The 13,223-nt window shown below is 28.4% G+C and overlaps 1 protein-coding gene across 3 annotated transcripts in view; it reads left to right on the top strand.

Moving 5' to 3' along the window:
- LOC107443042 (E3 ubiquitin-protein ligase HECW2) overlaps window positions 1-12,954 on the top strand; it is a 41,394-nt gene extending 28,440 nt beyond the window's left edge. For all 3 annotated transcript variants that reach the window (XM_043044912.2, XM_043044913.2, XM_071186879.1), the window contains 11 exons: window positions 1,912-2,014; window positions 2,860-3,021; window positions 3,613-3,932; window positions 4,613-4,740; window positions 5,829-5,949; window positions 6,631-6,744; window positions 7,442-7,693; window positions 7,772-8,051; window positions 9,319-9,433; window positions 11,954-12,152; window positions 12,652-12,954. In XM_043044912.2, the coding sequence (XP_042900846.1) occupies window positions 1,912-2,014; window positions 2,860-3,021; window positions 3,613-3,932; window positions 4,613-4,740; window positions 5,829-5,949; window positions 6,631-6,744; window positions 7,442-7,693; window positions 7,772-8,051; window positions 9,319-9,433; window positions 11,954-12,152; window positions 12,652-12,763 (1,906 nt within the window). In that variant the 3' untranslated portion in view covers window positions 12,764-12,954. The remainder of the gene's footprint in view (window positions 1-1,911; window positions 2,015-2,859; window positions 3,022-3,612; window positions 3,933-4,612; window positions 4,741-5,828; window positions 5,950-6,630; window positions 6,745-7,441; window positions 7,694-7,771; window positions 8,052-9,318; window positions 9,434-11,953; window positions 12,153-12,651) is intronic.
- Window positions 12,955-13,223: the final 269 nt, after the last annotated feature.

A 13,223-nucleotide genomic window follows, 5' to 3' on the forward strand; every position in this document is an offset into this window, starting at 1 on the left:
ACCTTTAGCTTTAGCAATCACTATTTTTTATTTAATTTATTAATTAATTTATTTTTTGTAGGTTCTCATATTTTTTCAATTGTTTTTTGAATCGTTCTTTGGTCAAATTTCAAATATACTTATTACTTAGTTGCGATTTTCAAATTTGAGCTATCACTTTTTTGAAGTGTTTGATTTGTGATGATTCTGTCATAATTTTAGCCGTTGATAGCTTATCAGCAGTTACTTATTGTTTTTGGTTTCTGTAACGTGATATTTCTAATTCTGATATTTTCAATAGGGTGTTATTATGAACTTAGAAGTTATAACTTTTTGAAGCGTTAGGCTTATGAAATTTCCATCATAATTTTAGATCATTTGATGACAGTTTTTTCGGCAGTTACATATTTATTAGACCCTTTCCACATGAATTGGTTTTCCGAAATTCAACATCCTTAATAGGATGTTATTACACAGTTCGAATTTAAGTTATCGATTTCTGACATTCTATTAAAATTTTATTCCCTATACCCCATACAAATAATACAGCTAAGTTTTGATTATTTTTCAATAATGATTTAACTTATTTATAAAAATTATTGATAAATGATTTTCTTTAGAAAAATGTTACAAATGTATTAGAGTTATTAATAATTTTTTCGGCCCTTTTCACTTTATTTTTGAAATTCTAATATTTTCAATTCAATGTTATTGCAACGCTCGAATTGGAGTTACAAACTTTGACTTGTTTGATTCGTGATAATGCCATAGTAACTTCACGACGCTGGATGCTATTATGACCCACAAACTTTGAGTTTAGACACGTTCGATTCGTGATGACGCTGTTGTATAATCATGTTTCTGCTAATTTTCTTCCAAGAATCTGCTGTGTAGCGATTATTTATTTTTATTTTTACGAAAAGAAATTTTGCAAAGAGGCAGTTTTTACGAATTTAAATTTTGTGACTGGATTGTTTTTGAAAATTAGAATTTTATGAAGGGGACATTTTTCAGAGTTTGAATATGGTGAAGAAACTGCAAATTACATACTAAAAGCAAGTTAGTCTTTATTAGTAATAATAAGTAAATAATTCATTAATAAAGAGAGATTATTTTTCATAATTTTATCTCTTCAGTATTTTTTAATATGTTTCGAAAACAACATTCTATTTTAATTTCCATAAAAACTTCAGGTAAGCCCTTTTTTTTCTTCTAAAATTTCACTTATGTTTATTTTTGCATATTTCACATCATGCAGTTGCAATGCATAAAATTAAACAGGGATTTTTCATAAGAAATTTCTGCTATTGACTTTTTAATTGCATAATTTAAACAAAAATTATAGCTTTCTTACTTGGCTAAGTGAGAAAAGAATATTATTTTGTTTAAATATTTATTTCTCTTTTATATGATATATTTCTTTTGTCGTTACTACCATTTTTCTTCTTCTCTCGTTACTACCATTTATTTCTTCTCTGTATTGTGATGTAGTAAATTGAGATAAAATATACAACATAATCAATAAATTATTAATATAATTTTTTTGCAGTTCACTGTATATTTTGACCACAGCACTATCAGTACATACTGCAATATTAGACTGGAATATTTTATTATATTTTATCTTTTGTTACAAGATTGAATATGAACAATTGGACGTAAGCATTGGTTTAATATTCAAATTTATTTTATGACTGTTTGATTTTACATGATATTTAAAGGTTTTTTTTATTTTTATTTTAGCTCAAAATATTTTGAAGTTTAAATTTACTTGAATGTTTAAATTTATTATCCAATTATTTAAAGCTTAAATTTATTTTAGTGTCAAGGTTTTTATAACTTTAAAATTGAATAAGTCTTTGTGTTTTATGTTAGAAGTTTAAAAAAAGTTTTTTGATATAATATTTCTGATGTATTTGATGTATATTTCAGATATCAACATAACCGAGACTTGGTGGGCCTTTTAAATAAATTTGCTGATACAGCTCGAGATTTACCTAGAGGTTGGGAAACTAAGTTGGATAGAGGCGGAAAAGTAAGTAGCTTATTATTTTTATTACTAATAATATGACAAAATAGTTTTCACCCTTTAAAAAATGTAAATCCATTAAATGTAGGGCATAATAATCGAATTGTGATTAAAGCTTCATAATAAATAATAATAATAAATGTTATAATTTTACTTTTGAATAGTGATAAAATTTTTATTTTTGATGTTAACATTAGTTATCTAAGTCTAGTATTTAAGATAGAGAAAAAACCCTAATAAGCAGTCTTTTAGTTTTGGTGAATACTGGTTGATTCTAAAGGTTTGACATACCTCACTATTTTTGTTTTGAAATTAAGTTTCCATCATTTGAATAATTTAGAGTGACCATATCCCTGTTAGAATGTCTGTATATCAGATGTAGTTTGCCTGAAGTGATCTTCAAAACAACTTTGATGTATTTCTGAGTTGATTTTTTGCTGAATCAAAAGCTTAATATTTCATGAAAGAGATGTTGCCTTAAGTTATCATAAAGTTATCATTTGTCTTTGTTTCTTATCTTTAATTGTGTAGTCTTTTGTTTTTTGCTTGAGACTAAGTATCCAAAGTAATTTGAGTATTGAGTCATAACTTTATGAGCAAATGACAATTATTGTTTCATTAATTCTAATAATTGATTCATAACAGATTTCGCTATCTAATGGGAATTTGAAAATTTTATATATAAGGGTTGTAATAGAAATAGTTTTCTTTTTAACAGTTGTTTATTTTTTTAATATATACATATGAAAAAATTATTGAATATAAGCTCAATTAATCTTGAAATGAATTTTAAAAATGCTTGTTACTATCTCCATTAAAAAACTGGTATTAATAAAATATAATTTTTGCAGCAATTTTTCATCGACCACACCACTCGTAGTACAACTTTTATTGATCCAAGATTACCAATTGATACGCCATTTGTAAATCCAAATAAACTACCTGTGCCTCTTGCTAGAAGAAGGAGCAGAAGTGCTGGAGAAGAAGAAATAAGGCCTGACACTATATCTAGAGTATGTATTTTATATAAGTCTGTCATAAGTAACTTTTAACAATTGTTGAGTTAAGGTATTTATAATTGATACTCTATTATTATTCAAAGTAAAACATTAAATTAATAAAAATTAAGCAATAAGTAAATAAAATCGGTTTTTATACTCGGTTGTCAATAACAGTTAAAAAAAGAGAAAAAAATACATTTCCTTCACTTTTCAATTTTCTTATATTGGTAATTTTTTTTGTAATTTAGCTGTAAGTTTTTTTTTAAACAGAAAAACATTTATGAAAAAAAATTTTTCATTGCAACAAAAACTAGCTCTTAATATGTTTATAGTAGAGCATGAAACAGTACTGCATAAAATGTACTGTGTCATTTTACCTAAAGTAGTATAACGTGGATAGTTAAATTTATTTATGTAATTTGACTGAAGAAATTATTTGGTAAAGTGTTACATTTATTTCCTTTTTTTTTTATCTAGTTGCAAATACTGTTCATTAGTTATTAGTTCAAGTATCAATGTATATAATTTGTTTGTATGAACTAATATTTTTTATATAATAAAAATATTCAATTCATATTGAATGTAATGAAATTATTTTTATAGCCACAACCATTAACTACTACTTCTACAACAACCACCACCACCACTACTGCAACAACCAATCAAGGTCCTGTGCCTCCACCAAGACCTGCTACAAGTTCATCTACGACAGTGCCTCATGTTGTCCCCCATGTGCCAACTGCATACAATGATAAAGTTGTAGCTTTTCTACGTCAGCCAAATATTATGGATATACTGAAGGAGCGCCATCCAATCATAGCATCTAATCAAGCTTTGCGAGACAAAGTGAATGCTGTAAGAGCTGATGGAACAGCTGCAATAGAGAGATTTAGTCATGATATTGATTTAACTATCGTACTGAGGTATGCACAGTGTTTTTAATGCAGATTTAAAATAGTAAGATTTAAAAAAAATATTTCTTTAATTATTATGTGTTGTATAAATTGGGAAAAAAATGCATTTATAGAAAATCCGTTGGTATTTTTCATCAAAATTTTCAACTCAAAATAAAATTACCTGATTTAAAATGAAAGCATTATGTATCTATGATATCCATTCTCAGCGTTATAACAGTTCTTTTTCGAGAACTGCAATTCAGTTTATTTTATTCATTATCAGCTCAGGCATACGCCAAGAACAATTTCTGATGCCGCTCCATAGTTACCATAGCTGAAAAGGGGGGTGAGAACTGCTAGTCTAATCTGCCAAAAAGCTTATTTTCAATTTTTTATAACTTCAGTATTATATTTTCCAGAAAAAGCATTTTGGAAAATTTATAAAAATTTGAGCTTCTTTGCCTTTAAGAAGAAAAAAAAATTAATTATAACAATTTAAAGTAAAGTCATCCTGATACGCTTGTAGGTTGTATATTACATTTAAAATTATTAAGATATCTAAAGTTTTTTTTAAATTCTTTTTTCCTTATTACATGACAAATAGGATATCACTAGGATCTACTATATTTGAAATAACCAATAAAATTATGTAATTTTTATTAAAAGTGAAGTGATTTTATAATCCTTAGTTAATATTTTGCTTTTAGTTTGTTTGAACAAGAAATTATGTCATATATTCCTGCACAGTTCGTTGCAAATAATGGCAGTAGTAGTAGTAGCAGCAGCCACCGTTCGCCTCGAACGTCGCCTCAGCCCTCACCGCAAGCTTCTCCTGGTAAGCTGTTGTTACTATATACATTTTTTATTACTAGTTTTAAATAAATATATTTTAATTTAAATCAATTGTTAAAATCAAATCAACATTATTAAAATCAATTTTATGTCATTCAATTTTACATGAATTTTATAAAATTGATTTTTATCTTTTTTATTTATTTTATAATTTTTTTTATAAATTCCTTTTATCTTAACCCTAAACAAATTGTGCTATTATTAGTCTTTGTGCAAAATTAATTTCTTTACTTTTATAATATAATTAGTCTTCGTACAAAATTAATTTCTTTACTTTTTAATATATAAATCTTAGTATAATCTAATTAATCTTTCAAATTTTCTATAATTAGCCGGATTGACTTGATGACTGAAGGCTTACAAAATACACTCAGGAACAAAAAAATTAGCTCACCAAGAAGGAGTCATCAAATTGAAACAAAATTTTGCATACGTAATGACTACTTTGATATAAGTAAATGATTAGAAAATCAAAGAAAAAGGATAATTTATTTCAAAGAAAAAGGCAAAAGAACGGAGGAGTTAATACCCTGTTGGACCCCCTCTAGTGTGAATGTATGACGCGATTCCCAAATTATCCCAGATATGCTCGATTGGAGACCAAGGAAGGGTAGGCCAAGAAAGGGTAGTAACAGTATGGAGACAGTCTTGTGACACCCTTGCCGTATGAGGTCGTACATTTATATGTCGTACATTTAAATATTTTTTTGAATAAATTTTCCAGCTCTGCAACTTTTACGATTTTGAGTCTTCATAATATTTTATTCTACAATCAGTTCTAGAAGTAGTAAGTGTCATTCATTAATTATTTTTTTAATTAGGATTTTCTTTTAAAGAACAGAATGAACAGCTCCATATTGTATCTGTATAACTTTTGCATGAGACATTGTGTTGGCTAGTAAAATCACAAAATAGTTCTTAACCAGAAGCAAGTTATTTTGATAAAGTTATATGAAGTCTCTGAAAATGTATAGCTTAAATATGTTTTCTTTTAAGTGTTTAAAAAATATTTTTCGGGTGTTTAAAAAGAACTTGTATTTACTTCATAATACGTTGTAATTCGATTTTCAGGCTTACAGCGAGCAAATGTACGTGCCCCTGCTCCTTACAGACGAGACTTTGAAGCCAAACTCCGTAATTTCTATAGGAAGTTAGAATCAAAGGGTTATGGTCAGGGTCCTGGTAAAATGAAGTAAGTCTAGTTTGTCTTCAGTAGATTTTGTTGTTTTCTTTTTGCACAAAAGCTCTAAATGCTTGATTATCATTTAAAGTGTAATACTACGTGGATTTTTGTAAATTTTGTAAAATTAATTGAAGAAAATCAAATTTATAATTTCTGAATTTTTAATTATTTTAAAACAATTAACTTTGAACACAATAGTTCTGAAATAATATTTCTATACTCCTAAATAATTTATTTATTTTATTCTTATCTTAAATAGAACTTACCAAAAAAAAAAAAAATTGTTCCTAGTGAATTTTGAATTTTTCAGTTCAACTAACAATAAACAGCTGTATATTTAGACATACTAAATATATCTTGCAAGTATTTACTAGTAAAAATTTAAAACTATCATCATATTTCATTATGTATATCAGAAAGAGAGATATTATATTTACCTTGTAAAGTTTATTTTTAAATGACTTGAAAAATTATTTGAATTGTTTGTTACTGTGTACTTTTCTTTTAATTTCAACTGTTTTTAAGACATCCAAATATATATTTTTATTCACAATTTTTAAATATGGATTTATTTTATTCTCACACTATTACTGTGATTACCGAATGCTCTTATGCAAAAGTTAAAGAATGAAAAAATATTATTTTTCTTTAAGATCAAAAATTTATACTACTTATTTCCCCCACATTTAGACTGAACATTCGAAGGGATTATCTTCTTGAAGATGCCTTTACTAAACTTATGGCTGCTTCCAAAAAAGATTTACAAAAATCTCGACTTTATATTAGTTTTGCTGGTGAAGAAGGGTATGTATGATGCTATTTATAATGTATTTCTTTCCCATTGATTGTTCAAATAAAAAAATTTGTTGATTCTCATAGTATACTTCTTAAAATAACTCAATTTATAATTTATTTTTTTGAGTAAAGTATTAATTTTAATCATAGGAAGATAAATAAGTTTGTTTTCTAAGTATGTTACTTTAACGTAAAAGATATATTTTTCACGATATTATATTTTGTAATCACTGAAAGTTAATATATAGCTCTATGTTACCTCATGTTATAAATTTTGTCCTTATCTTGCTATATGCCAAAAAAATGCAATTTTTATTCCAACCTTACCCTTTCAGCTTTGTTTGTGACCCTATCAATCTTATCAAATTTATTAAAACAATAGAATTACAATCCTTATTCTAATAAACATTAAGTCTAGTGCCTAGAGCAATTTAATCATTACTGGCTCTTACACAAATAAACTTCAACCAGCCTACTTATTGCGTACAAGAATTAAATTATTTTATAATTGTTATGTTCCTGTTAATACATTCAACTTATTGTGCATTAATGTTTTAAAAACAACAGAGTAAGTATTCATTACATGATCTATAAGAGGCACTTTATTTATTGATGAGTTGTATTTATACAAAAAAAATATGTATATTTAATGTGTTATGGGACTTATGTTTATCCTTCATAAAAAATTAATTATAAAATTTTTTAGGCTGGATTATGGTGGACCCTCTCGTGAATTCTTTTTCCTGTTATCTCGAGAACTGTTCAATCCTTATTATGGCTTATTTGAGTACTCTGCTAACGATACTTACACTGTACAAGTAAGTCCAATGTCTGCTTTTGTTGACAATCAGCACGAATGGTTCCGATTCAGTGGTCGAGTGTTGGGTCTGGCGCTAGTACATCAATATCTCCTGGATGCTTTCTTTACAAGACCATTTTACAAAGCCCTCTTAAGATTGTAAGTCATCCATTCTTCTATCAAAGTAGGATATGTGATTAGTATCTCCATGGTATATTATGTGTCTTGTTTTTATAGGCCTTGTTCATTGAGTGATTTAGAATATTTGGATGCAGAGTTTCACCAGTCTCTGTTGTGGTTGAAGGAGAATGACATATCGGACATGGGTCTGGATTTGACATTTTCTGTCACTGAAGAAGTTGCCGGTCAAATAGTGGAGAAGGAGCTGAAGACGAATGGGAAGAATGTTGGAGTAGCTGAAAGAAATAAAAAGGAATACATCGAAAGGATGGTGAAATGGAGGCTAGAAAGAGGAGTCGCAGAACAGACAGAATCTCTTGTTAAAGGATTCTATGAGGTGAGTACATTAATTATGAGAACTACTCTTTTTTGGAAATAATGGCAGTAGTAGTAGTAGTTTTATACTGGAGGTAGTTTTTCCTATGAATATATTTTTCTGTCAAAATATTATTATTTTTTAAAGACATTTCTGGGGCTTATCCAGACTAAGGAAAACCTGAAATTGTTAGGGAATTTAATTTTGGCCTTAATTCAGGTAAAAATCAATACTAATTTTTTCTTCAGAAACCTGAAAAATTTATGTCATGCCTCGACTTGATCAGTCTTAGAAGTTCCGGTAAAAGTATTTAACTATCAATACTCAAGCTAAAATTATTCCTTAAGAAAATTCTCCATTTCAGTGATACTTTAGTTATATTTTATTTCTCACAAAATTTAATTGTTGGTATGTTAAATACAAAAATTTTATTTTTCTTATGTAAACAAGTGTAAAGATGAAATATTTCTGAAATGTCTGGATAAGTAGGGCTAGTTTATTTCTGAAATAAAGTGGGAAGCCTGCATGTATATATATACAGTGAAACCTCCAAAACCTGTACTCTTGGCTACGTAACTTTTGCAAATATCAAGCTACGGCGCTAAGATTTAGAGGGAATATCAACAACAGATGTACCAACTTAACAAACAAAACTCAAATCGGAACGATGGTAGCGCCACCCGGGGATCATTCCTGGAGCTTTTTGATCAAGGTGGTATATGTATGTATATATGTACGTATATATATGTATGTATGTATATTACCATCCTTTAACAGACGTTCCAGTTTTGGGTTTACGACTACTAATGTTCAACTCTGTATCCTTGTCATTTTGAATCCAATCCAGAAGACAAGGGAACTTCTGGATCTAGCATTAGGGAAAATTTGCCTTTGTGGAGGACTCTTTTGAGTGAACTAACATGTGTTTGCATTCCGTGGCGAGGAAAACCTTGAGAGCCTGCCACGATTAGCCTGATGGCAAGAGGACTCTAATCCATGATCCCTTTAGCACTGAAGATATTTTACGTCAGCATTGTGGTTGGTGCAAGCCGGATGTCGATCAGCCATAGCTGGGATTCGAGCCCGTTCACCTTATTGGAAGGCGAACACTTTATCCCCTGAGCCATCACGGCTCTGACATATGTTTGTAATATTTCTGTTTTTGCATTTTAAATTAGTTAAATCACGTTCCATTAAATGCCACCTATTGATATTATTCTTATTAATTTTAAGCTAATTCTTCATTATTCACATGTTTCTTATTTATAAAGTATATTCTTATTATAAGGTTGTTGATCCACGTCTTGTGTCAGTGTTTGATGCCCGTGAATTAGAACTTGTTATTGCTGGTACTGCTGAAATAGATATTTGTGATTGGCGCAAGAATACAGAATATCGATCAGGTATTATCCAAAAAAAAAAACTATTCTGATTAACTTTTGTTTAATAAAATCATAGTTTAATGAGTTTAAATTTTATTGTATTTTTATAACAAGGAGTTTTATTGAGACTGAAATATTTAAAAGCAATTGAGTTTTCAGTTAATAAGGAATCTTGATTTGCAATATTGTTAAAATCTTGTTATAAATCTTGTCGTTGAAAAGCAAAATTGTTGTAAATCTTGAGTTCTAAAGTTCCACTTACATTTTGATTTGAAATTTCAATCAGCATTACTTTCCAATGCTGAATACTTTTATTTTGTTATATGTTTTGACAAAAATACGAAAAATTGAACCTCTTATTATAACATTTAACATTCTTTATCTACATTCTTATAGTGAAAGTTACAAAATTTCGCAAAAATACCCTCTGCTACCACAAAAATAAAATTTAAACTCAAATTTTATAATGGAATTATTAATAAGATATTTTTATGATAATGTTATTTCCAAGGTACCATTGACTTACATATTTGTAATATTTTTATTTTATTTTAAAATGCTTATCCAAAAAATTTTGTTTTAATTTATAATGAATTCTCTAAATTTTATTATTTTTTTGTTTCAAAAAAGATTTTAATGAAATGACATAAATGTTAGCTCAGACCTTCCAATAATTGTGCTTTTTGTCGAAGATGTACTTAATTTAAAGCAGAAATTTGAAAATATTCATCTCTAACCAAATCATTATACGGTTTCTTTACTTTCATATTTCTTTGATTGAGAATTACTCTGCTGAGTTTGTACTTATATTCTGTTAATACAGTACAGAACCCGTTATCCAAAAATCAGAAAACGAAATTCGATAAATTTTCCTGCCATTTTTTAAAAAAAAATTTTTTTTTTCCTCATAAGATTTTAGGATTTTTCTTTCTTTTTTGTAAGATCTTACCATCATTTTGGAAATAATCATTAGTGTATTACTTCATCGTTTTTTCTTTTTAAGATTATTTCCAAAAAAACTATTTTTTTAGTTGGGTTTAACAATAAAAAAAAAAACGGCTTTTTGTAGCGATTCAGAAAACCGGAAAAATCAGTTATCCGGAATAGCTATGGTCCCGATCGTTCTGGATAATCGGTTCCTTACTGTAGTATTACTTAATCATATTGCATAATACAGTACAGAACCATTTATCCGGTGTCCAAACAACCGGGAAACCAGAAATTGATATTTCTTCCCTGACCTTAAAGATCGTTAGGTGAAGAAAAAGCAGGGAAGGGACAAATTTTTTATTCTCTCCTGTGTGTCCGAGAGAGAGGGTGGTTTTCTGATAGACTGCTGTCAATCAAACATAATAGAGGGGCAATCTGATTTCGTTTTCTCTTTGATTTATGAGGGGGTTTGGGAAATGCATATCAGTGAAGAGAATGTGAAAGAGAAATAAATAGAAAAATATATGCCTATACTTTACTAAGAAAAGGTAAAAAAGGGGAAATGGAAATACAGTAGAGAACCAATTATCCGGGATGCTNTACTTTACTAAGAAAAGCTAAAAAAGGGGAAATGGAAATACAAACATTAATTGGAATATGAAAAATATTAAAATACGACTTTTTATTTATTAATATAGTATTAGGAATATAGTAATATATATAGTATGTAGTAATAATAGTATTTAGTAAATTATAACTCAAAGCGTAATTGGCTGAGCTTGTGGGGAAAAAATACAAAAACAGTCAAGCTTTGTCTGGACTACTATATTAAAATTTATAACTTATCAAAAATAAAATGAATGAATTTACAAATTTAATGATTCCAAAGATAGTTATAAAACATCTGTTTAAATCCAAATTTGATTAGTTTTTTTTCCAGCTCATTATGAAAAAAAAGTAAATTGGATAAGAAAAAATTGGTAACATTATAATTAAATACTTGACAAAGTTTTATTACTCCTTATATAAACATTATGTTTTAAAAATAGAAACGAAGAGAAATTAATGAAAAAGAAAATCTTTTTCTAAACTCTGATTCTGTTAAATTTGGAATGAAAATTTGGAAATTAAAAAAACTGTATCTCTGAAAGTTCATTGACGGTTATAAGCCCTGGGAATTGTCAAGGATATCAAGATTTAAAAAAAAAAAGAAGTTAGTGAATTGTCAGATGAAAATGCAATTTTACCACATATTTCACAGTCCAATAATTTCACGCTATCAAATTGCGCGATTTCTCTTCCATTTTCGATGATCTTCAAAAAAAGTTTATCAAATCAAGTTTAAATTATATAATGCTCAAAGCACACGGAGAAAGTCTATCAAAAATAGCACCAGTCGTGAAGATTAAAGCAGAAATCTCAGCCAAGAAAACTCATGATTAAGGTTAAAGCTGAATAAGATAAGGCTATGGCCTGAAAGGTTACAAATAGAGCTTATGCTATAAGATTAATACCACATGTAAAAAAAAGTATTAACTTAAAAACTTTTAATAATTGTAAAATATTTCCTTGTTTCAGGTTTTTATATATTTTTATTCTCAATCGTTTTAGGTTATCATGACAATCATCCTGTCATACAATGGTTTTGGCTTGCAATTGAAAAGTTTGATAATGAAAGGAGGCTTAGATTGTTGCAATTTGTCACTGGTACTTCGAGCGTACCGTATGAGGGTTTTGCAGCTCTTCGTGGTAGCAATGGTCCACGTAGGTTTTGTATAGAAAAATGGGGAAAACCAACTAGCTTACCAAGGTAAATCATTTGTCCTAATTTTATTTACTATAAAGAATATTGTGCTACTGTTATTATTTAAGTTAACTTTTTTACTGTTATATAATTAGTCTAGGAGTGCTATGCATTCAGGCTGTTATCAAAGTTTTATTTGCTAATAAAAATTTGAAAAAAAAAGTCTGTTATTGAATATTTTAAACCCTGAGAATAATTTTAATCTTTGTATACTGAATTTATTAAATGTTATAAGGATAAATTGATATTTTTATATCAAATTTTTGCAAAAAATTTTTTTAGGGTTTTTCACTTTGTCACAATTATCCCTGATACCGTGGGCAGTGAAGTGATTGATGTGCTTTATAATGTTTCTTTGTATGAAGAAAAATGGAAATAATTTGAATTAATATGTATTTTAATTTTTTTATGTCACAATAATATCATTAATAACTTGTGCTACTATTCCATTGATTACCATTGTTATATATTAATTTTTAATTGTAACCATTTTTTCTTTTACTAGAGCTCATACCTGTTTCAACCGTTTGGACCTTCCACCATATACTTCTTATGAGATGCTTTATGAAAAACTTTTATTGGCAGTTGAAGAATCCAGCACATTTGGTATAGAGTGATTTCCTTTTTAGCATAACTGAACAATCAAATTTCATAAATGCTTTGATCAAAAGCTACTTGTTCAAATGGTAAAAGAGGGCTCCGTGTTGGCTGCCACTGCTTCTCTTGCCGTGAAGCGATTACGTGCTTGCAAATTGTCAACTCGTGCTCGACAATCGATGAAATGCAGTTACCGGAATCAAAAAATAAATAATTCCTGATGATTGTGCTGCTTCTTCACCAGCTCACTATGTGCGATGAAATGAAACTCTTTTTTTTTCTTTCTATTGAAAATAAACAAAATATTGCCTTCTCTCTTTCTTACCCTCCAGTTTTTGTCAGTCATTACTGCAGTCACTTTGCCTCAAAATTTAAGTATTACCTGTCGTCGCAAAGTAAAACACTTCTGTGGTCTTTGCGATATCGCATTTTAATAAAACTAGCAAAGTGGTGGATACAGGTGGAAAGCGATAGGAAACT

Source organism: Parasteatoda tepidariorum, chromosome 10, assembly GCF_043381705.1.
Source record: "Parasteatoda tepidariorum isolate YZ-2023 chromosome 10, CAS_Ptep_4.0, whole genome shotgun sequence".
Classification (NCBI taxonomy): Eukaryota; Metazoa; Arthropoda; class Arachnida; order Araneae; family Theridiidae; genus Parasteatoda; species Parasteatoda tepidariorum.